We start from the raw sequence: 25,996 nt of genomic DNA, 5'->3' as shown, positions 1-25,996 counted from the left end.
AATACGGAGACACAGCAATGCATTTATGAATGAAATATCAATGATCCATTTCTCCGCCGCCAATTGCCACACGAATTAACTGGCGACCGGCCACCACACACACACATGAGCACTGTGGCAACTATGCAGCCGCATGGACTTGCAAGTATGTTTGCTATGTTGCACGATTGGAATTGGTGTTGGCGACAGACGACACTAAACAACGGCGAAAACGGGGCCGATGCCCAAGCACTGACTGCGATAACAATAACAACATATACAGCAATCGACACAACAGTTGGGACACCATGACGCTTTTGGCTGCTCGACGGAGCTTTTGTTATTGTTGTGGCAGGGCGAATTGTCGCTTTTTTGTGTTATCTTCGGTGCTCGCTTTAATGCCGCAATGTTGCATTTGGCGTCGTGCTTCGTCGTCACTTGCCTTGCCTTGGCTTCCTTTAGGCGTTTTTTTTTTTTTTGTATTTTTGCTTTTCATTTGTTTTGTTATGCCGTTGAGCAGCTGAATATTTCCAATTGGCCGAGTGGAAGTTGCAACAACGGCGCGCACTTTTGCAATTTTTCACTGTGTGTGTGTGTCAGTGTGCAATAGTGTGTCAACAATAATAACAATAAAAGCCGAATGCAACGACAAAAACAACGACAATAACAACAGAAATAGCACTAGCATAATTTCCATTCATTTGACCACTTAAGTGGCGCATTCGTTTCCGCTCATTGATCGGTTGGTTTGTTGCGAAAAAATGCACAAGAAGGAAAAGTGAATTGAACAAAGAGAAAGAAAAGCCAAGCGCTTGTATTCCGTTAATAAGCAGGCGAATCAGTGTTGTTGCAAAGGGTGTTTATGAAGTTTAAAGTTTGAAAAAGTTTTGAAAACTTTTCGAGAATACATATCCACAAGGTTACATGGAAAATATACATACATGTACATTTATACTTATATATGTATATGTGAGTTTAGTTTTTTTTTTTTTTTTTGTTTTTTGAATAGCGCAGACACCGCTTATGATGTCCGTTGAATGTTGAATTCTGAGCAATTTTTGGTCGTCAGTCAATTTGTGCGGAACAAACCGTAAGCCCAAATGTTCGGTCATAATGCTATAAATCGATGTTTTGGAGATGTTCAATTGTTTTCCATGAATGTATTCACAGCTATTTTTTTATGAATTCACTCACAGCTTCGATGGAATTTCCGGTGACCACGGATTTTGATTGGCCCACATATTGATCGTCATTTATATCCTCATGACCATTTTAAAAACGTTGAAAACACTCGTGCACTCTGCTACAGGATAGGCAATCATCGCCATAAACTTGTTTCATCAATTGAAATTTTAAAACAAAATTTAATGTTAGCTCTTTCTTCGAACCACATTTTCGCACCGATAACACAAACACACTGACACTTAAAACGCAATAACTTCACTTCCAATCGATGAAATTTTCACTGGACAATCGATAAAGAAAGCAGATTGTAACGCAAGAGTCTATATCATAGATAGCGCCACAAGGGGACGCTATATTCAAAAAGTCCTGTTTACTTTGGAACGCACCTTATATGTAAGTTCAATATCTCAAGTGAGCCCTTACATATATTTATTATATGCACACAACACCTTTGCTTTACGGTCTTTCAAGTGAATATGCTATAAATAAAACAAAAACCTCCGAAATCGAATGTGAATATATTCGAAAATATACACGAAAAATTTGAATAGGATACACGCGTTTTTCTCGAAAATACGTTTTCATATACGGTCACAAAAATGTTTCTCAAAAAAACGACTTTATTTTCTTTTTTAATTTTGATGCACACTTTTTTGACAAAAAATTATTTTATTTCAGGGGCTCTATTCTGTATCTCGCTTCGTAAATGTATTCTATTCGAAATTCGGATCTACTTTATAAATACGCGAAAGTTGCACCACCCTGTGCCAGAATAAATACGCACAATTTTCGTTTTTGCTTTCTACAACTCAAAAGCTAACGAATATTTTATTCGAAATATGAATTCGAGTAATTTTTTCAAATCGAGTTACAGAATAGGCCCCCAGAAACTGCCAATGATTTCATATTTTTTATTTTGAGATATTTTTGAGCAGAAACATTTTTGTTTTCATCGCCAGGGCCAGTGTTAGGTCCTGTTGTTGTTGTAGCGGCAGAATTCTGTGAATGGACAGTTCTTGGCCGGACAAAAATCCGTGTCTGTTTCGATTACGTAGACTCGACTATCGTGGGAACGGCAGGTGGCCCCCCTGGAGATCGATTATGGGATCAAGGGAATCCGAGATTTCTTACGACTGAATTATATATTACTAAAGGATATTATATTTATTTATTAAATAACATCTCTCTTCACAAAAAAATCACAAGTAACGCGTTTTTATTGACTGACAATGAGTCAGCTTAACTAATTAATTGTAGAAAAAAGCCGCTTCTTTGAGAGTCATTACTTTTTTGGGTTTATAAAAGTGTTGTAAGGAAATGCAGGGGCCTTGTGATTTTATAAAGCAACTAAATATTTTAGTCTGCTTTAAAGCGTCAACCACTGCACTGAGAGATTAAGATGAAGTCATGTTTATTATACTTTAATTTATGATAAACTACTAAATGTGTCAAATCCCTTAGTTAAACATTTCATTTTGTAGAATTCTAAATCAAAACTATGTTGAAAATTAATTATCTTACACCTGCCGCCACTGTTACAATTAGTGGCAATAAAAAGAAAGAAAAGCAGATTTAATGATGCCAGGGAAATTGAAGAAACACCTTTGCAACAACAAAATTTGGGATTGCAGTAAAAAATAAACTTACTTTGGATAAAGTGGTTCATTTATGGGGCACTTAGGAGCTGCGGGGCAACAGCAACAATAATAAAAAAATAAAAACTACCATTAAAGTGACTACTATGAAAGCAAAAACACAACAAAAATCTAAAATAAAAAGGAGAAAAGTCAAACAAATATAAATAAAAAGTAGAAAGAATGTAGATGCTTGTGCGGCGAAAAAGTAATCCGTTGTAGTGGAATTGAAATAATTTAATTTGAGTGGAATTCTTGACCGGCGTGCCTTCGAGCACAAAGCACATACAAGCACACATACACACCTGCGAGTAACTGTCCGTTTCATTATTTACACGAGTGTGTGTGTGTGAGAGTGTGAGTGAAGATGCCCGAGACGCTTAAGTGCCATTCACGGAATTAAAGTAAACAGAGCCACACGGCTAAGAGCGGACCGAAATACACACGTCCCTGCAAACATACAGACACATAAGCAAGCGGTTCGAGTAAATATTGTATGTGTATGCTAATGTTTAGTCAGATTTGCATATGGACATGCTTAATCGTTGTCCATTCATATATGCATGTTTGTACAGTTTTGTATGCGAGTGTGTGTGTGTGTGTGCGTGCACATCCTCTGTACACACGGCGAAAGCCAAATATTTACCAAATGAATCCACGGCTCACTGCAAGCACACATTCCAACTCCCATATGCATGCATCTATATGCATGTGTGTATGTGTGAGTGTGTTTAAACGCGCACTGCTGGAGAGATACTTGAAGTCTCTAAGAAAAACAGCTACCGGTGTTACGGGCTCTAGATTTAATGACCATCATTAGCATATGATAGCAACAACAGCAACAATATTTCCAAAAGCGATGTGTAATGAAGAAAGGGGTAAGGGGTACGTTTAGGCCGAAATGTGTACGAGCCAAATGCGAGGAGAGAAGAAAATACTTATGTGAACGCAAAGCGAAATTCCAAGCCGAAAGGCTCAGCGGCCAATATTATTTGCTCCAGCAACGCAAGATAACAACTCGGAGCAAAATAAAAACAATAACAAAAATCACAAAAACAGAAAAGTCAAGAAAGAAAAGCAAACGAAATTCATTTCGGCCCAAATGCTTTGCCCCAAAAATCAAGCAGCATGCGAGCAGCGTCAAAACAAGAACAAAATAGGCAAGCAAAACCCCACTGCATGCAACAACAACAAGCGCTTTTGATTGAGTTTTGAGGCCAAATGCTCACATTGCTCATGTGTGTGCTGCGGTGCGACAGCTGTTACCACATGAAGGCCGGCTGCGTGCTTTGGCCAGTTGTCGGTCACATTATCGTTAACTGTTTGGTTAGCCAGCGTATGGGGGTTAAGAAAATACTCGAAATTCTCTCGAAGCGGCCGTACATTTCATTTCCATGTTCTGATAGATCAATTAAACGGGAGTAGAGGCACAGATTTCTTATGTTAAATATGTATATAGAATTTAAGGTCAGGCATTTGCTTACTTTCACATAAATCACTTTTTAGAGACTAAATTAAAAATTTTCTTTGAAAATAATTTCTGATACAAACAAATTGCAACGATTTATTTTGAAAATAATTATTAAGTATATTAGGGCGGATATAAAAACAACAAAATTTTGTTCGCTTGGTACTCTCGAGGAATAAATTATTACATAAATCTAACAAAGTTTCCGAAATATGAGCTTACTGCCTTACCGGTATCTATTTGATTTTTTATTAACAAATCGAATTTATATTTTTATGTCATGAATTACATGTATAAGTAAATAGAACAACATTATAAACCGTAAATGTCATAGTTTTAGACGAAATTTATAATTTTTCGGTGAATTTAAGCATATACAAGATGTTCATCGTAAAACATCAAAACTTTTTTTTGACCCACCCTAATATTGGGTAGTCGAAAAAGTATTTTCTTATTTCCAATCAAACTTAGACAAAATATACATATGTAAATTATAAGAAACCAAGCGACAAAAATTTTTTTTTTTTTACCCACCCTAATGTACATGCATTTCTGTTTGCATTAAAAGTGAGTTTTAAAAGTTTCAATCAAATTTTTATAACAAACAATTGTGCAAGTAAATTTTAATTGCATATCTAAAAATTCATTACTGCCAGCACCTCTATTGCTTACTTTTAACATGCATTTCCGCTCCCAAGGTAGCTCTAGCATCATGTGCGCATATTAGAATGCTGGTCTTCTGCAAATGACCACTTAACTATGCTCAATTTGCCTATGGAGATCTGCTTTTATTGATATTAAATATTTATTGCACAATTACAATAACACTTTATATAAATGTCAAAGGCAACGGGAACGCTGCATTCAAATGTGTCTTTTCAAATAAAATTTAAGTGGTCTCAATGAAACTTTACGGCCTACGCAGCACAGCAAGAGGCGATGCGAAGTTAGGAGCTAAGATGTGAGGTAATGTAAGGCTAGGTGGGCGAAAAATGTATAAATAAGCGTATTGGCGAAAGGATGTAAATATATATGTTTAAAAGTATGCAAATGCATATTTTGCGAGGATATGCAAGGATTCTAAAAAGGGAGAAAAGTTAATGAAAAGTTTTGAAGTGCACAAAATTGAAATTTTAATTTTATAAACTTATATTTCTTTTTTTTTCATAAACAAAAAGTTATTTTTGAAAATAAGCTAGCTTTTGAACATCAAAAATTTCTGGAGCTATAAATTGCTTAAAGCGTGCGTCAGCAGTACGCCAGCCACATGCTGATCCCGTCAGCAGCGTCCAAGCCAAGAACTATAAATAAAGGGATCACTGGTTTGGGTGCTATGGTTGTTGTTTTACACTTAACTACCATATGTACCAGAGTGCAGAGAGCAAAGTGCCATGCCGGTTTATGTTTATTTTTCATGAGTCCAGACACACACACACATACATATACATGCATACCTACATTTAAGTATGAGTGTTTGTATCTGAAAATCTGCAGACACCTGCCCCGTACCGAACTGGCTGCGGCAGACGGCGTCAGAAGCACACACACAAACTTGAACTCACACACACATGCACCATTGCGTGCGGGGCGAAAGGTTTTCTGGGTTAAACCGGAAGTCCGGAAGTGATTTAATGCATTCCTCAATATAAGGATGCAAACAAAGCAGAAAAAAATGAAACAACCACACCAACAGCAATAAACGCTTAGAACACTTGCTTACAAATACATACATATGTACGAATTTTAGTTTTATAGCAGGACTGTATATGTGTGTATGCATGTGAATACATTTATGAACCCGGAACAAGGATATACAAAGGCGGCAGCAAAAACAACCAGCAAACACTCAACAATAACCGGAAGCACGGAGTAGCAAGAACATGTGCAACAACAACAACATGCTTGGCCACTTTAAAAGGAGATTAGCAGCAAATGTGTGGATAGAATGCCAAGCGAACGAACAGGTTTCTAAAATAAGGCAGAGAAAAAACACGAAAGTACAACAAAAGACGAAAGAAAAAAGTGAACTAAATCACTAACAAAGCAGGAGGAACAAATAGAACAAATAAGCATGCTGGGAATGTGTCAGAGAAATTAGAAGACGACAGCAGCAGCAACAATAACAACAACGGAACAAGAATCCGGAAGTACGGAAGTGGATTGAACTGCGTGCGTCCGGCTGGTGGCTGACGGCTGCTGCTTATACGCACACACTTATGCATTCATATATGTGCTCTTCTACTCAGTTTTAGCGCTGTTCGTTTGCTTGTGCACCGATGCAATGCCTGGTCTTTGTTCTTTTTTTGGTTCCGAGGCTATTAGCTGTACATATGTACGAGATGTAGATATATATGCATATGTATACGTGTGTGTACTGCCATGTTGTTGTTGTTCGATTTTGCGTCTTAGCAGCGTCACACTTCCGGGCTGTGTGGCATAAGCGAGCATCATTTGCTGTTCACGCTCTCTTACACTCACACACACACATATATATATACATATATATGTATACATATAGGTATATACAAGTAAATATACACATATATATATATGTAAATATATATATAGTTCAGTATATGCATCACATGCTTGTAGGTATGTAAGTTGTCAATTTCGACCTGGTGCCGCCGCTGCTTCTTTCCACTTCCGTTTTTACCGCTTCTCCCCTTTCCCAGTTGTTTTACACACATGTAATCGGATTTTTATCTCATTCACTTCCGATAATAATGTCAATGCTGTCGCCAGTTGGGTTATGATCTCCTCTGACTGTTGTTGTTGTTGTGATTTTTAAAATCATCAAGAGCCACAACTGTAGTTCCGGTATTAATTACTTTTCATTTGGCTGTGATTTCTTTAGTTCTTCTTTGTTTTTTCTTATGAGACTCACCTTTGACGATTACTTCCGGATTTATGGCGTTTAAGTTAGGTGAGATTGTCAAATAGCAAATACCTATATATGGGTTACTTATTAGTGTGCTTACATAGATTTCTCTTTGTAAAAGTCCAACCTGTCCAGTATAACAACATGGTATAAACGGCTATACGAAGTTTGCGACAGAAGAAGAGCAGACAAGCTTCACAATAAAGTATTTGCCTAACTGATTATTGTGACGAGCTGAGTCGATTTAGTCATGTCCATTTGTCTGTATATACGCGAACTTGGCCCTTATTTTTACAAATATCGTTCTGAAATTTTGCACACGTCCTTTTCTTTACAAAAAGCTGCGCATTTGTTGGCGTCGCCGATATTGGATCACTAAAAGTACAAATTGCTCGATCAAATGAATTGCTTGTAAGGAAAATTTTTTATTTGACATTTCGTATAAAATATTGCTGATAGCAGCGCTATATCCTCCTTCTATCATATTGCTGTCATACAAATTGCCCGATCAAACTGAAGTCGCAAAATCTTCACAAAATGTGGCATAGATTATTATCCGAAACTATTATTCAAATCAGACCACTATATCTAATAGCTGTCATACGAACGGACCGACAAATATCAAGAAAAAATATTTTATATGATTTTTAACTATAAGAAATGCATTATTATAGCTTCGATGCAGCCGAAATTAGTTTTTTTTTTTTTATGTTTTTGTTTCACTAGATGAGTCAAATTTTCCAAAATCTCATTCTAGTACATATCACAGTCCATCATACATACAATCTCTGTTAAGTGTTAATATTCATCCATATTTATGCAGACGATTGTATATGTATATGTATATACATACATATGTATATAAGCATTATATATTTGTGAGTCAACAAATTTTCCGCTTTATAAATCAACAAAACACTATTTTCGTTTATCGATTTCATTTTCCAGCGAAATTATCTTTTACACATACATAAATATATAGTTATGTTTTCCGCTACCATTTCATCTACAGCAGCTAAATATGCTTAGATGAGCCACTATATGCACCTGTTATATACCAACAATACGTCCACTCACATACATAAACACATGCAAAGACTCCTGCATTCAAATGAACATCCTTTTACGTAATAGTAGTGAACGTCGTCACAGCATCCCTCAGCTGCGCTACCAGCCAGTTCAACGTTTTTCCATAGATCTTACTCACGCAATGGAGTAGCGGTGACCTACATACGCCCAAACACACATACGTACTTATATAAATGACTTACAATAGCGTTGGACACACCTGCCAGCCAATTCTTGTGACAAACAAATAACACAAACACACATATGTTATTATAATGAATTCCCGGTTCTTTAAGCGTTACATAACATGAAGGGTTCCTTTCAAGGATGAATCATAAGCGAATCACAGGGAACTTTTACACTCCCCCTTCCGCAAGTGTTTGACAAATTCTCAAGAGTTTTTTCAATTTGTATTTTTATAATGAAATTCTTCTATATAAGAGCTCTTGCGTGCGTTAGTTGGGGCTTATTATATATATTATGTGTACAATGGCACATTAGGGGTGTACTTATTTTTTATCATTTTAATGGAATAACAAGAAAGCGATAAGTTCGAGAAGAACTTCATCTGTCGGTTTGTATAGCAGCTATAAGCTATAGTGGTCCGATGTCAACGGCTCCGACAAATAAGCTGCTTCTGGGAAAAGAAAGTGTGCAAAATTGTATGTCGATATATCATTACTGCCTGAGTGAATAGTTTGTATGCGGAAGATTTTCAACCAACTGTGGACCATACAAACATACATATGTACGTAGCTCATTGTCTGATTCGAAAGCTCTGCAAAGAATATCAAAATTATGTTGCACAAAAAATTCTTCTAATGTAATAATACAATATAACATAAAATATATTTAAGTAGCGTTGTCACATATGTGTAATATCAAGAAAATTAAAAAAAAAATTAAAAGAGAGATTCAGTAATTAGAAAAATTCCCAAAATTCTGAGCATCCCTAATATGTAATATATTACGCAATTAACATATAATAATACCGTACGCTGACGTGCTTGTGTGAAACTACAATAAGAAAGGGGGGAGAGCCTGTGATTTGGAATTCTTGTTGTTTGTTTGTCTGCAAGGCAAAAGGAGAGAAGAAGCACGCAAGGATTTCTTGGCATGAAGTGAAAACTTCAAAGCGCAGCAGGGTATTAATCGAAGCACTATTTAGTTATTGTATACTTAAGGGGTGTCTGTATACTTAAGAAGCGTGAGAATATGCTCCTGGCGTTTGTTTCAAGAACTTCAAGTTGAAGGATGTGCAAAGTCTTCCGTCTTCCCCCGTCGACTTGTAAATATTTGTGTAGTCAAACCTCGCTGGCTGGCATGTGAGTAAGTAAATATTTAAGTGGGTATGTGTGTGTAATAAATTGTTGGAATGAAAACTGATGTGTGCCAATCTTAAAATTAAATCAAAATTACAACAAAGAAATTATTAATTAATATATTAAATATAACATTATCTCAAATTAGCAGAGTTTTAGTGCTAATAAATAGTCCCACAACTATTTTCATAAATTAATCACCGAGTGGCAACATTCCATTATTCATTTTCGAAATATTTTAAAGTAAACTGTCAAATATGTAATCGTTAATCATCTGAGACCGCATTCCCTTAAATCGCCCGTGTGTTGCCTTCAGAAACCCGCCTTAGTATCCAATGATTACTTATGTGGCGAGCAATGATGTGCAATTGTATGTATTTATGTGTGTGTGTATGTAAATACAACTTGTGATATTTATTGCAATTGAAAGCAAAATTCTTGTGGAATTTTAAATGCATTCTTTTGGTCTGACCGAGACCGTAAAAGGAATTTGATATGCCAACTACTAACGCATACGTACATACATACTTTAGTACATATACCAAACTGGTTCATTCATTCATATAAAGTTGCTCTATATGTATATGTCTATGCAGCAGAAACTTGAGTAATAGTAACTGATTCATTAACTTGCATATTATCGTGCCTTCAAATGACAAATTTACTGTGCTCGGGTGGGGAGTTCAATAAGTAAGTAAGTATTGAAGTATTGATGATTGAATTTGGAATTTGGAATTTCTACTCCTCACTGAGAATAAATCTTCGAATCATGCCTCAGCTTTTCGAACTATAAATTTTATTTATTATCATCAAGGAGGATTTTCCAACAATCTTTCAATCACAGCTGTTTAGTCAGCTATGATTCGTTTTTGATTAAAATTTCTGTGAAAATTTGTTTACTCTGAATTTTCTTAAAGAACTGCTTAGTTATAAGTATACCTATTGGTTCACCTATCAGTCAAATCCATTTTGAAACGCTGGACTAATGCCGACCACAAGCAATTTTCAATTTGGTGTGGTCGACTCGAAATTTTCAGACGACCTTCAAAGATATATTTGTCAGCTAATTACATAAGACATAAGATTTTTAATAAAAAGATCGAATTTTTACTACACCCTGAACTATACATTCTTTTAAAACAGTCTTTTGTCGAAAACCAAACTTATGACTGGTGCTTCGCTCATTAGTTGCATTTATCCGTTTGTTCTATTGGTTTGGATTCGAGATAGTTTTAAGCAAAAAAAAATCTCCTCTCGGCACTCACATTTTTTCGGAGGTCCTCCTGGAAATCGGTTACGAATTAAAGTAAATCCAAAACTCTTCATCAAAAAACAAAAATTCGCAAATAAACCGTTATTTTTGACTTGCAAATGGCTATAAACACATCTTCTAATCCGCCAGTGCCAGACATTGAGTTATCATGGATCAATTTAGAACTCAGCTGACACCTAAGAATAATAGTAAAATATTTCAGCTACTTTTGGACCTCCCTTATAAATACGACCAACAAGGCAGGACAAAGTGACGTATGCAGAATGGAAATCAGCGCATTTGCTGTCAAGCCAAAAGCAGTTTGTGCCACTAGGCAACAACACCAACTCGCCAGACTTAGTAAGTGAGTGCAGTAGCGTCAGGCCGAGCCTGACTTTGGCTATGGTTAACTTGGTTAAACTACTTCCTATAAGACACACAGAAGAATGCGCATAATATGTACATATTTATATACCATGCGCCCTTGTGTGTTTGTGCTGTGTATGAAACTTTGTTACTTGGCTTGTTTGCCCATAATGAAGCTCATATTTCAATTTCCCACTAAAACCAAAACTTCCATTAAGCTGCCATCTGTAAGTGTGTGTGTGTGTGTGTGCTAGCGGTAAGTGCCTGAGCGTAACCAACAGTTGGCTTGAATGGATGACAGAATGAATGGATGGCACATAAGTAGTGATCGTCAGCCAGCGCGCCACTCAGACGTCCAGTTAGTCAGCCGCTGAGTCCAACGTTTTAGCTGCTGGTTAGACAAGTTTCCGTCTAAGTGAATCAGTGGCATACCCCAGTTGAGTTTGACATTGACATAAGATGTAAGAATGTTTGACGCCAATAAAGGCATGCGAATCGTTAGACCCCAGGAGAGGTGGAAGAGCTGTGCGGAGCAGAAGTGCAGCGACAATGACACGAGGTGCACCATTTTCGATGTTACAAAGTTTGGACTGCAAATGCGGCTAATGACAGCAACTGCCAATGTGGGTAATGCATGCATACATATGTACATACATAAGTGGCATATTCATATATATTTGTATATTTGTTATGAATATTTCAGCGCAATTAGACGCAACAGCTGGACAATGTATGTATGTGTGTGTGTGCAACACTTGCATTGGTGGCATATTTTGAGCGACTGCAAGTACTGCGGTTGACAACATAACCAAGTAAGCATGTCACAATGCATATATGTATGTATGTATGTGTGCGTTTGTCTGTATATATGTGTGAGGATTGTTAGTTGAGCTAGTTGCTGCACTAAAATTAACCGCAAAATGCGGGCTCAGCTCAACAAATACATACATGCTGTGATATACACATAGTATACCATACATATATATATATATATATATATAGTATATATGCAGTATATATGTACATATGTATTTGAGCTTTTGTGCGGTTTTCTTTACATTGCTGTACGTTTACGATGAGCACTTCCGGTGCGTGTTGCAAGTAGCAAATGCGGAATTTTACGTAGCTTCATAAATATGCTGCACGTATGCGAGCATTCCTTCGCACACACGCACAATGCTTATTGAGAATCCGATAGTCGTTAAAGTGAGCGAGTCGCCAGTATCTGGGCACAGTGGTTGCAAGGTTAATTTAACAGAAATTCTTTACAAGACAAATATTTTCGCTTTCGACGTTACGCTGCTTACAAATATGCCTCCATTGTCTTCACACATCTAACTACACGTGCATGTGTGTGTGACTGCGTTCTGGGAAGCTTTGCAATTTCCGTTACCGCCATAATCCTTCAATGCAGACACATTCGCACACACACGCAGGCGATTATGTCACAGCCACCCCTTTAAGCTAATTGTTTCCACACACACACATGTATGCGATGCCATGCTTACCTGCATAAAGTTAAAAGTTGAGTTGAAAATCATTTGTGTCGGCACGTTTCACTTCGTCTGCATTCACACGCCTCGTATTGTTGTTACTGTTTTGCAATTTTGCCCGCCTAAAGTGGTTTTTGCTTCCGGCTTTGGCATTTTTTCGTCATAATATCCCGTCGCTGTTTTGTTGGAATTTTTCATATCTACTTGGAGAGCTATTGCCGTATCGGCTAAAAGGGATTTCATAGTCAAGGACATACGAATTTTTTTTGTTGCAGCTATGTCAAGCAAGTGAAGTGATTTTTTGCCTGCATTCCATTTAGCAGATTTTTCGTTTAAATTTTCCAATTAATTAATTTTTACATATTATTTTTTTTATTACACCCTGAATTATTTTTTTTTTTTTTTTTTTTTTTTTTTTTTTTTTTTTTTTTTTTTTTTTTTTTTTTTTTTTTTTTTATGTTGGCTGTCTATAAATAGTTCTTAAGAGTTCGAGATATCGATTTGAAATTTCGCACAAATCCTTTTCTCCCCAAGAAGCTGCCCATTTGTCAACACCACCGCTATCGGACTACTATAGCATATAGCTGCCGTACAAACTGAACGATTAAAATCAAGTCATTGTATGGAAAACTTTTTCATTAGACAATATATCTTTACGAAACTTGGCTTGGATTATTGCTTAAGGCAAAGGTGCAATCTCGGAATCTCGGATCGAGTGACTATAGCATATATCTGCCATATAAAATAAATGATCAGAATCGGACGATATATTTACATCACAGCTATTGGCCATGACAAGTGCAATATCCGCTGAAACTATTCTGATCGAGTCACTATCATATAGCTGGTAGACAAATTGACCGATCAAAGTTCTTGTAAGGAGTCTAGACTTATATTATTATAGCTTCAGTACCGAAGTTAACCTGTTTCTCCAATTTACATATCCAATCTAATTGAATTGAAATTAAAGATTTACATTATAAAGTCTTATTATTGACTCATTTGCGTTATTTCGTATTTTTCATGCGCTTTTTATGTGCTTTTTATCGACACACGCTATTTTCACAGCCGCTGACGTATGCTGTTTACGTTTTTGCGCTTCACAAAACGCCCGGAAAATAAGCGCTGAATGAATGAAATCATCGAAAATATATGATATTTTGGTATTTTAGCAATCGCAACAACAACATCTGTGAATGGAGCAGCAACATGCCACGAGCAGTTGCTACACGCGAGGTGCAGACAGCTGCTGTTGAAGTCAGTCATGGATACACACACACACACACACACATACAACTGCGTAATTTCAAAAATATCTAACAAATTAAAACCGAAGTTGCCGGTCCATTTCTCGGGCTTTTATGGCCTGTAGGCCCACAGGCTCGCCGTCTAAACAACGGCGTGATGTTCAATCAACCATTCATTCAAACATTTATTTATCTCCTCAATCTGCCCGCTCAACGCTCGGTCTGTTTATCTGACTGTCCGTATGTATGTATGTAGGTGTGTGCGTGGCTAGTAGACCACGTTTACTTTGTAGTCTTCTTGGCCCATCTTTGGTCGTTTGTAAGTTTGTCTGCACAGACGTCTCTTTTTCATTGTTTTGTTGGCTTTTATGTGTGCTTATTGTATTTTTTTTAAATATCCATTCGTTTTGTTGATTTTATTATGCCGTACGCATTGTTGTTGTTGTAAGCGCGCTTCACATTCCTCAATAATGTGCGACGAACCAACACACATACAAACACACAGCATTCCACGGGTAGGCACCTCCCCCGCTCTATGCCGCCACACACTTTCGATTCATTCATAAGATTTCATCGTCGACTGCACACACACGCACTCATGCACACAATTGCCGTCGCCGACATACAAACACTACTATTTCATTCATAAAAATGATCGTTCATTCATTCATTCATACAATCAATCGCCGTAAACACACATTCCTCCTTGTTTTTGTCGTTTTTGTTGTTGTTTTCTCTGCCTCCCGCTCCCGCTCGCGCTCGCAGCAATCTTGCTTGCTCGTACAACACACCAGATCGGTGAGAGCATCCACAGTCGTACTTATCTGCGCATTGTTGTTGCCGCGCGCCACCCGCTCTCCCCTACCCCGCCACGTTGCTGTGATCTGTGATGTTTGACAGCTTTTTCTTCGATTTGGTTTATTGCCGCCTTATTCATACATACATGGTTGTTGTTTTTGTTGCGTTCTGGTTGCTCGCCGCTGATGTTTTGCCCATTTTTTGCTTCGCCGCTTTTCCGTTTTACTGCCTTTTTTCCCATTTGTTCGAGTGTGTGTGTGTTGTTTAATGGGGTTTTGTTGCTATTATTGTAATTGTCATTTGTGAAACGAGAAAATTACTTGTGTGCTGTGTGTTCCCCCACCGCTTCACCATCTCTTTCTCGGCTTGTTTGCTTTAAGACCGGAACCAAATCTTAGCGGCTCTAAACGACCAAAATTTCTTCCGGTCTATTGAACGACTTGTTGTTGTTGTTATTTCAACAAATTTTATGCTTTTTTGTGATGCATTTCGATTTAGTTGGTTTTTGTGGGTTTTGGTTAATTTTCACGGGTTCTATGGAGCTACGATTAGCTTGTTATTTAGCTGCAACGGAAATGGTTAGTTGAGTTTTAAATTGACAATCCATTGTGAGAGAGATATATGTATGTATACTCTCATCGTCTGAGAGACATTTGCAGAGTGCCGAATCGAACAATCAACTGACATTAAACAAACATATTTACATATTATATACATACACTCCCTTTCTTGTTTTTTGGTCATTTTCAAATGCATATGTTTTGTTGGGAGCCTTAACTTCAAAAATAACAATCAGAAAAGTAGCGCTTGGTCAACATTTGTCACTTTTTGTTTGTGTTTTTCTCTGTAATAAGCTTCCGATGTACTCTCCGAAGTTCAGAGAACTGTGCATTCACTCCGACAGTCGAGTGGCCATACTGTTTTCGACCTTAAAACTAGTCGTCACTCTTGGCCTCATTAGTAATAGCTTCAAGCTCTTTCATATTACATTCGTATGGGTGTCCGGTCACAGCCGAATCGTACGAAACTGCAAAGCCGATGAGCTGGCTAGGCAGGACATGCTTTCGCCTATTTCATCCTTTGGAGTCGAGGCGATTCGATGTTTGTTTGCGTTCTGGCGTTAGACTTTTGGACTCTTATTGATCTTAGCAGCCAATGGTCAACGTCCAGAACTTGTGCGAGATCCTTCTGGCCCAGAGTTACTAATAAGAACTACTAGCTCTTAGCAAAGTCAACCTCGCTACAATTATAGGTTTCTAGACCAAGCTGGAAGGCGAAGTAGTGTCTTCTTGTCAAATTTCGTCGATCGAAGAGTATTTGGGGATCCACCTTTTCGAAATCTGTAAAGCGTTGGAGATATTTTCTCAGAGATGGCTGTCGTTTTTCAGGGTACCAAGTGAAAAAGATATATTAAATTTTTTTTTATACACATATATATGACATACATATATACAAAATATATTTGTACATATTTATTTCCAATAAAAAGAATCAAAGCTGAATTACCAAACAATCAATGACACCGCAGATAAAATCGTGAGAAACGCAAATCGACAAAATGTTCTGAAACCATAGAACCGAAGAATAATTTCAACTCACTCCATCTTAATAACTTCCGCGACGCACTTCCGTTCCACGCACAACTACAATTATTCACACATATACAAGCAATGGCTCCACGGTACAGCCGCATCCGGAAGGTGTGTAGATTTTTAACCGCAATTCTAACACCAAGCACGCCAATCGCCAAGGCGCTGAAAAGAGTCTGCCATTCTACATAGCCCACGGCTGCCGATTTTAACACAAGACGAGCGTTTTTAGCAATGGAGCGTTCCCGCAATCTTCGTTACACACACATACATTTGGATGTGGGCATATGTGCACTTTAGACCAAAGGTAACAAGTATGTTGGCCACACGACTTACGACAAGCGGGCATTTCCCACAGCACAGAGACGCCACGCCAAACTACATGCAGGCATACATGAAGCGCGTATGTGCATGTGGCTGTAGATATGCGCTGCGCGTCGTCTGAAAGGAAAGCCGCTGGTCGAGGAAGTAGACTTATGGTACGTCGTTGTCGGCGTCGTGAGCTGAAGAAGAGTTGCTGGTTGCTGTGAAGAAAATTGTCGACGGCTAGACAGCGATCTTGTAACTGGCTAGCCGCCAGCGGCATAAATATATAAATGCATGCTTGCCTCTGTATGTATGTATGTATGTGTCTTCTCCAGTTTGCCACTTCCGCGTACATTTTAAAATATGTTCTCTTTAATAAATATGTATTGTATGTGGCTCTCGATAACCGGAAAGATGGTTTTTGGATAGTTTTTTGAAGAGATTTAAAAGTTGACAGCGAGATCATGGAAATTCGGTTAAAACTAACATACTTTTGTTTTTTAGAAAAATCATCTGATGAAAGACTGAATAACTCAATTAGTTCTTCTTTATCAAAAGCTGGACACTTGAGAAGGAAGTGTTGAGATGTGTCTATCTAATCTTCCTCCAAACAGCTGGCATCCGGTAAGATGTTCAAACTTACTGCATTATGAACGATAAGACGGTGTCTATAACCTCAACAACAATTGAAAGGAGAAACTTGCTGAACGCGAAGAGCTCCCTAGAGCTCTTGGTCGTTCACCAATGCTTTTTAGCTGATCTGATGCCCAGCGGTTTAATAGCAAACTACAGGAAGAAAACTGAGCTCCTACCCGTTCCTATTTCGCAGTTATTGGGACCAGAGTACTTGTCCTAGTAAGCTCATCAGCTTAACAGTTTCCTACTCCAGAGATAAGGGGTCTAGACGCGTCTTCACTAATCCTGCGCACACAGTTAGTGAACTCAAGGCTAATGTCGTTTCCTTACTTTTTGAGTGGATAGTCAGGAGTTAATAGTCATTGGGTATATATAAATCAACAACTGATGAGTCGACGTTGCGAGTTTTCGAGAGAAAAGTTCTGCGAAAGATTTATGGTCCTTTGCGCGTTGGCCACGGCGAATATCGCATTCGATGGAACGATGAGCTGTACGAGATATACGACGACATTGACATAGTTCAGCGAGGCAGCGAGGCTGGCTAGGTCATGTTGTGCGGATGGACGAAAACGCTCCAGTTCTGAAAGTATTCGACGCAGTACCTGCCGGGGGAAGCAGAGGAAGAGGAAGACCTCCACTCCGTTCGAAGCACCAAGTGGAGAAGGACCTGCCTCCCCTTGGAATATCTAATTGGCGCCACGTAGCGAAAAGAAGAAACGACTGGCGCTCTGTTAACTCGGCTATAATCGTGTAAGCTGTGTCTACGCCATTCAAGAAGAAGAAGACATATAAATCAGTCTGTTCCGGTTAGGCAGACCAGACTACTGCTCTCGAATAATTCGATTTTCGTAGCTCCTCGATTTTAACTGTTTTCAGTGCTTATTGATTTTAACGGTTCGAGCGAGTTTTCCAAGAATGGGTCAGAAGCTCACTTTAACGCATGTTTTAAGGCATTGTGGGTCATTCTCTAGGTTCTTTAGTCTACTGTGGCAACTAAGCTGTTACCAAGTCTACAACTTTACCGATTTTAAGGGCTTAAATTATATTATACTCATAGTATATTATAATTATATAGTATATTATAATTATATATTACACTGATAGTAATTTTTTAACAAACCCGATGCATTGACCATCATTGCTCACCACATAACAGTTATGTTTTTAAATTTTTTATGAAAAACTACCAAGCTCTACCATCCTTCCTAACTAAGGCATATGTATGTACCTACATAAATACATGGTACATATGTATGTATGTCATATGCGATTACAGGCAAGGATAAAGCAAACTGCCTGCAAATCAATCAGAGTAGTCAGTAACAAGTACTTCGATTTAAGTAAAAACACCTGTTGCAGTCACAGCATTCATTTTCAAAAGATATCAATAACAATCGCTGACCTGCTGCTGCTGGAAGTACACACACACACACATGCACAACTGCGACACCAGCAATAGCAAAAACAATGCATCGTAAGAAAGAACATATTGCCGTTCAAGCGTAACTCAATGCAAGCACACACACATTCATACACACAGACAGACACTTGTAAGCCTGTGTATGTGTGCTTGTGCGCATGTGCATTAAGCAAATGTTTCTGCAGGCAAAATCAACAGAGAGACAAACAAACTGCCGAGGAACACAACAGGAACTGTCAGAACAGCTGTGTGCCAGGCAACCGGCAACAAAAGAAAGAAGAAGCAAAAAAAAAAAAAACAGACATCGAAAATCGAAAATAAATAAAAAACAAAGCAGATAGAAAACGAATGTGATTTTTACGTAGGTGGAGGAGGAGCAAGTGTGGAATGCGGTGTGTAGGTGTGTACCCGCGCCAACAGTTGTCAATGCGAGCGGTGGTAATCACCGTTTGACGCCGGGCAGATGAGACCAATGGCAAATGTTTTTACGAAGAAAAAAGAACGAGAAAAAAGCCGAGAAATCATTAATATGTTTTTGCTTTTGAGAATTTCAAACGGAAATCTAAAAATCATCGCCCGTCAGGAAATACTTATTTAATTCGGAGCAAGAATTCGAGTTTCCCACGCTTCGCGGCCAACTGGCACAAGTGTTCGCCGAAGAAGGTGAACAGCTGAACGGTGCAGGCGCAAGGAGGTTTTGAAAAGAAATGATTTACTGCGCATGCCTGGCGCACTTTGCGTTGCGCGCGCAGGGCGAACGTAAAAATATGAATGCGTGGACATGTGTGCATGTACGTATGTATATGTATGTGTTTTGGTGTCTTAATGCTCCTACCGAGAGTTATGTATAACTCGGTTGAGCGCAAGTTACGCAAGCAAGCACCTGCTTGTGCCGCTAAGAAAGCAGTGAAATGTGACGTTTTTGGGGAAGAGCCGTCAGCAAGGCGATTCTGAGGAGTTTGGGTGTGAAATACGGGGCCTGGTAAACAAAAATTATTGGCAGATTAGAGAAAGTTTCGATTTGACTCAATCGATTCAAGACGGAAATCTCGGAGCTAAAATGCGGAACTCAAAGAACTTTTGTAAACCTTCTCAAGCAACAAAACTCAAATTGTTTTCACAAAGGCAAATTGAAATCTAAAAACAACCATTCGAAATCATATTAAAACTAGCTCCACTTAGATAAGCCAATTAATTCAATTGTAAATAGTTCAGTTCAAAAAGCGATTTCGAACTTTCAGTTCAACTTCCTCTAAGTAAACAACTGGCACTCGACTAAAAAAAGTTCACTTCCGGTAAGGCACATTCCATTCAAATGCCGTATTTCCTCATCAATTAGCATTTCTTTGCTTGCCACATCAACAATGGCCTAACAGCTAACAAAATAAGATAAGCATAACAACATTCGACAACAACAAAGTCTACTTTATATCTTTTTCTTCGTTGGATATGTAAATAAGCATCTTCAGCATGAATAGAATGGCAGCAATTGTAAAAGTTTAGTTGAATAATAAAAAGGTGGAGCTGCACTAAGAAGTGTGAAGGAGGTGTGTACATTTCTAAATAAACTTAACGTTTTTCCTAACGCGTATACACACACACACACATAGGCAGAAATACGCATGCGAGCATACCAAGGCGTCGGAGAAGGCGCGTGATGGGTCATTAGGGGAACGCATCCAAAAGCACGTGTAAATACACAAGCCCATACACACACATGGGCACCTACACACATGCGTGCAGTTGTAAACATTTAAGTTTATGGCTTTGTGTGTGTTGGTTTGTCAGTTTGCTTTGTAAGCAAACAATCTCCATTCGCGTAAATACACACAGCAGCTGAAGCTAAGCCAAATGCGCGTATATGGACATGCTTACAGTTGTTGTAGCGGCATTTACAACAACACTAGAGGACGTAGTTGCAGCAGCATCACATATTACGCCATGTCATTGGCACACGGCAAACGGAAACCCCTCGGAAAACTACACGTTAATGAATGAGTAAATGCATGCTTGGATGAATGAATGGCTGAACGAATGAATGAAAGAAATAATAAATAAACTCTAAAATGCGGCGAAGTTGCTTACTTACTTCATGGCACAGACACATTCCACTGGTGGGAATTGCCGAAGTGCAAAAACAATTACAAAAAGTGGCTTTAGGTGAAAAAGAAGTTGAGAAAAAGCTTACAAAAAGACAAAAAAATAAAATTAAAGTAAATTAAAAAATAATAATAAATTAAAAAAATAAAAGTAATAAAAATAAAAATATATAAAATTAAACTATATAAAAAATATAAATAAAAATCGTTGACTTCGCAGCTTTAACGCCCTTTACAGCTGCAGTTTTTATAGCATAAAGGTTATAAAAGATCTTCATCTTTATTTTAACCGGTCACTTTGTATGGCAGCAATATGTTAAAGTTGTCTGTTCTTAACAAATTATTTGGAGATCATAGTTTTGCTTCTGAAAATAATATGTGTCGAATTTTGTGAAGATACCTTGTCAAATAAAAAAGTTTTCCATACAAAGACTTGTATGGCAGGTATATGCTATAGTAATTCGATCTGAACCATTTCTTCAGAGATTGTTGCAATACTTTGGACAATATTTTGTGTAAAATTTTGTAAGAATAGTTTCTCAAATAAAAAAGTTTTTCATACGAGGACTAAAGTTGTATCGGTTTCATACAAAGACCTCAGTTTGATCGGTCAGTTTGTATGGCGGATATATGTTGTATTGGTTCGATATCCGAGATTTAAAAAATAAGCAGCTTTTTGCGAGAAAAAAATGAAAATTTTCAAATCCTTAACTGGGTATCCTACTCTAGAAATCAAGTTTTGGGCAGTTTTTTGAATTTTATTTAAAAGAAAACCAAAAATATTTTTACTATCCATTTTTTATGGTGTTTTTATTGAGATCTTAAGAATACAAAAAAAAAAAAAATTTTACCAAAAAATATTAAAAATTAAAATAATTAGGTGGGGTTTGCTTGTTGAAGGCAGGTGTAAAACAAAATGTCGCATCCTGGTGACAAAAATCAAAAGAAATTTTTAATCAGTAAGGATGCTGGCATGCTAACAGGTGCTACTTCGGACTGAGTAGGCAATTGAGAAGCAAAGTCCTCTCTCGACAAACAAAAACCAAACTCTATAAGTCACTCATAATACCCGTCCTGCTATATGGTGCAGAGGCTTGGACCTGTCTCTTATACACATCTAGATGTGTATAAGAGACGGATATCGCATTCGATGGAACGATGAGCTGTACGAGATATACGACGACATTGACATAGTTCAGCGGATTAAAAGACAGCGGCTGCGCTGGCTAGGTCATGTTGTCCGGATGGAGGAAAACGCTCCAGCTCTGAAAGTATTCGACGCAGTACCCGCCGGGGGAAGCAGAGGAAGAGGAAGACCTCCACTCCGTTGGAAGGACCAAGTGGAGAAGGACCTGGCTTCACTTGGAATATCTAATTGGCGCCACGTAGCGAAAAGAAGAAACGACTGGCGCGCTGTTGTTAACTCGGCTATAATCGCGTAAGCGGTGACTACGCCAATCAAGAAGAAGAAGGATGCTGTTATAGTCCCTATTTCAGGGAACACGAAAAAATTTTTTTTTGAAAAACTGGCGAAAATAAAAATAATTTTCTACGTTTTTTTTTTGTTTTTTGAAATTCCTGAATTTTTTTTAAATATTAAAAATAAAGGATTAAGGATTATATAAAGATAACGGATTATATAAAAAAGGTTCACACAAAATTTCAAGTAAATCGGTTGTATAGAACTTGAGATAATGCCGGTACCGTGTGAAAAAAAGTAGTTTCGAGAAAAACGCGTTAAAAAAGGGCTAGGTACTACGTCACTAAAGAACTGTAGCTCTTAAAATAAGAAGAATTTTTAAGAATCCTTTGGAGAATATGTTCTTAAGGGTCTAAACTTTAAATATATGAAAAAAATCGAATTTTTCAAAATTCTAGAGTAGTACCCCCTTAACTCAAAAGTGTAGGAGCTTTATACATACAGACGAACAGAAGAAATTTTTCGAAAGCTAAAACCGAAGGAACTAAGATTTAAACACTCCATTTCAATATTACAAAAAATACATTAAACAAATTACAGACTTAACATTGCTCTTCAAATAATTTATTTGTGACAATTTTTTTTAATAGAACAGAACATCTGACGCATAACGGTGGCAATGTCAGGGGCCTTGAACGAGTCATCACGCATAAGTGGACTTGAAATCGCCAGACGTGCGCTACTCAGACAAATAGCTGGACATGTTTCACCGCATAAAAATGCAATATATAAAAGTATTTGAAAATAAGAAAGCTTCTAAAGAATTGTGATGCTGCTGAACGTGAAAACACGTTCACATCTGCCTTGTGTGAAAGTCACAGCGAGAAGCTCGTAAAGATTTCGTTTTGAATTATAAATAGCAAAGCCTTCATTCATTCACATTTTCATTTAGTGCGACGTGTCATGCATTGCTTATGCACCTCTATGCATCGAGTAGGCGTGACCACTGTTTTCGCTTTTGTTGTAATGCAATTGGAATTGGAATTGGTCGTGCTCATGAGTTTGAGCGAAGCGATTTTTATGTGAAGTAAAATGGATTTTTAATTAATTTTCATCGAAGCAAGCGGTCATTTCTATATATATAATTATATGAATTATAATAAAAATTATGTAGGTATTTGCTGGTACATATTTGGATTTTTAACGAGTGTCAACGCGGCCTTTAGATGGGAAATCGTTTTAGATAGCCAAAAGCGGTCATTCCGCAGCTATATTTAAACCATGTGACAGCAATAAGTGCAGTAAATTATTTGTAAAATATGACAGCAAGTTATTTGCGTGGGGTTACCCACTTTGGAAAATGCAGGGGAATTACGTGTGTATAACCTACACGACTCAGAGTAATAAGTTATGAAAGAGATTATTGCAAAAAGGCAAAGAATTTAATTTTAAGATTCAAAGCTATCTATGATTTTCAATAGCGGCACTAATTGTACTCTTTCCCTTTATCACTTTCTTCAACACAGGACTCTGAAGACGATCTGCCGCTGTGTGCGCCCAACGCCGTTTGCTCCAAGATCGACTTGTACGAGACGCCGTGGATCGAGCGCCAATGCCGCTGCCCCGCAGTAAATCGCCAGCCACACATTGTGCTGCACCACCACGCCCACCACAGCGCCGGCGATGCAGGCGGACTGACGTCACATGCCGCTACTGCTGCCGCCGCGCACGACAAATACCGAAGTTACTATGAGCGGGAGCGCCTCTTGCAGCATAAACGACTGCTGGTTGGCGAATACAATGACAAGAAATTCGAGCAACTGCATTTGAAGAAGTTAATGCAGCGTCTGGGCGCGGTCTACGAAGAGGACTTGCACCTGCCACCTAATGATTTTGCGGCAGCATCAGTCGCGTCACATAGCGAGGACAACGATGCGCTGCCGAATTCACAAGAGGATGAGTTGCTGAGTGAGCTGAGCGACAATGAGTTTCCACATATGCCTTCGCGTCGTAATTACTACAGCGTTGAGCCGAGCACGGCGCATATGCGGCACTCGGGTCACAATGGACATCGTGCGAAGGAGCCGATCAACTACATTGGTGGCTGTCCCAGTGGTTTGGGTGTGGAGGATGGGCACACCATTGCCGATAAGACGCGTCACTATAAGATGTGCCAACCGGTGCACAAATTGCCCGTCTGCAAGTGAGTAGATTGATGCAGAAATTTGAAGGTTATGTAGCATTTTACTAACTTATTGACTCTTTCTGCACTCTTGCAGGCATTTTCGCGACTATACGTGGACGCTTACCACTTCGGCGGAGCAGAATGTGACCGAGCAGATAGTGCATTGCCGTTGCCCGAAGAACTCGGTGACATATTTGACGAAGAGAGAACCGGCGACAGATGGCGCCAGTGGCTACACATACCTCTTTGCATGTTCACCCATAACAGTAAGTGTCCAATAATGAGAGTTTCTTTATTTTTTTACTTTGATGTTGACGGCATTTTCCAGTTTCACTCCAAAAGTTTTGCGTTTTTCGAGTTTCTTCATTGAATTATTTTTTAATTGTTTCCAGCGCATTCGCTGCCAACGCAAGCAACCCTGCAAACTTTTTACGGTACGAAAGCGTCAGGAGTTCCTCGACGAAGTAAACATCAATGCGCTATGTCAGTGTCCGAAGGGCCATCGTTGCCCCAGCCATCACACACAATCGGGCGTTATACCCGGCGAGAGCTTCCTGGAGGACAACATCCAAACCTATTCGGGCTACTGCATGGCCAACGATTGATGGTCTTCGGCGGCACCGATGGGCAAAACACGACAACAACGAAAGCGAAAATTCAAAAAACATAAAAAGCAAAAGCAACAACCACAGGTGAAGCCGCTGCAGCAGAGCGAAATGAGAACTGGGCAGCTGACCACATTCCAAATACAGTTATATGTGGGCATTACAGTGCAGGCGACAGCAAGGGTACAAAGAAAAACATTTGATACAAATTAAAAGTAAAATACACACACATAAGAATAATAAGCAGTGAGAAGTGCGAGTTGCAAGCAGCCACAAGCGAAAATTTAGTCAAAAGGAGAAAAGCAACAAACAAATAGTTGACTGAGCCAGTTGAGTCTCGTCTGTTTTTGATGAATTAACTATGTAAGTAAATGCAAATTAGTGTTAAAAATTGTTTTGCTTAATTAAAATATTTAAGTTAAATTGTAATTAGTTTATAAACAACAACAAATATGAATATGTTAATATTTATTTAATTAAGCTATTTTATTGGTAAACTAAGCGCAGCTATGAGGAGTAAACGACGAGTCGTTAGTAATTACACGCCTAAATACAACTAAAAGTAAATAGCTTAACACAGACATACATAATTAATGCCTATACCTAATATAGGGTGTACAGAAAGAAGAGTTTTGTAAATTGTAAATAATTTAAAGGCGCGTAAAGTTAAACTATTATTGATAAAGTTACAAAAATTAAAACAAAAATAAATAAAAAAATAAAATATTTTATTTAGTAGCCAAGCGTGCCAATTATAGCGTGCAGTCTTAATCAATTCGATTAAGTTATGAAAATCAGGTACTCAGTAACTTACTAAGCGAAACAAGAAATCAATACGAAAAACGAAAAAACACATAAAGACAAGCTGAATTGTACCTGAAAGCAGTTTTAAAGGAAAATAAATCGCAATGTAAACGAGAGAAATAAAGAAGCAAGCAGAAAGTTTCTAACATAACAAGAATATAATAAAGCAGAGCGAAAAATAAAATTAAAATAAACTGAATATGTAAAAATATTAATTTGTAAATATAAAATTTAATATT

General features: G+C 38.1%; 1 protein-coding gene across 3 annotated transcripts in view; it reads left to right on the top strand.

Moving 5' to 3' along the window:
* The window catches only part of LOC108966880 (protein giant-lens), a 34,875-nt gene extending 9,854 nt beyond the window's left edge, over positions 1-25,021 (top strand). For all 3 annotated transcript variants that reach the window (XM_018930016.1, XM_018930017.1, XM_018930015.1), the window contains exons 3-5: positions 23,690-24,366; positions 24,443-24,614; positions 24,741-25,021. In XM_018930016.1, coding sequence (XP_018785561.1) covers positions 23,690-24,366; positions 24,443-24,614; positions 24,741-24,953 — 1,062 coding nt within the window. In that variant the 3' untranslated portion in view covers positions 24,954-25,021. The remainder of the gene's footprint in view (positions 1-23,689; positions 24,367-24,442; positions 24,615-24,740) is intronic.
* The last annotated feature ends 975 nt before the right edge of the window (positions 25,022-25,996 follow it).

Source organism: Bactrocera latifrons, unplaced genomic scaffold (genome assembly GCF_001853355.1).
Source record: "Bactrocera latifrons isolate USDA-ARS-PBARC rearing strain unplaced genomic scaffold, ASM185335v1 scaffold_170, whole genome shotgun sequence".
In the NCBI taxonomy this organism is placed as follows: domain Eukaryota; kingdom Metazoa; phylum Arthropoda; class Insecta; order Diptera; family Tephritidae; genus Bactrocera; species Bactrocera latifrons.
This window is presented reverse-complemented; position numbering and strand designations above follow the sequence as displayed.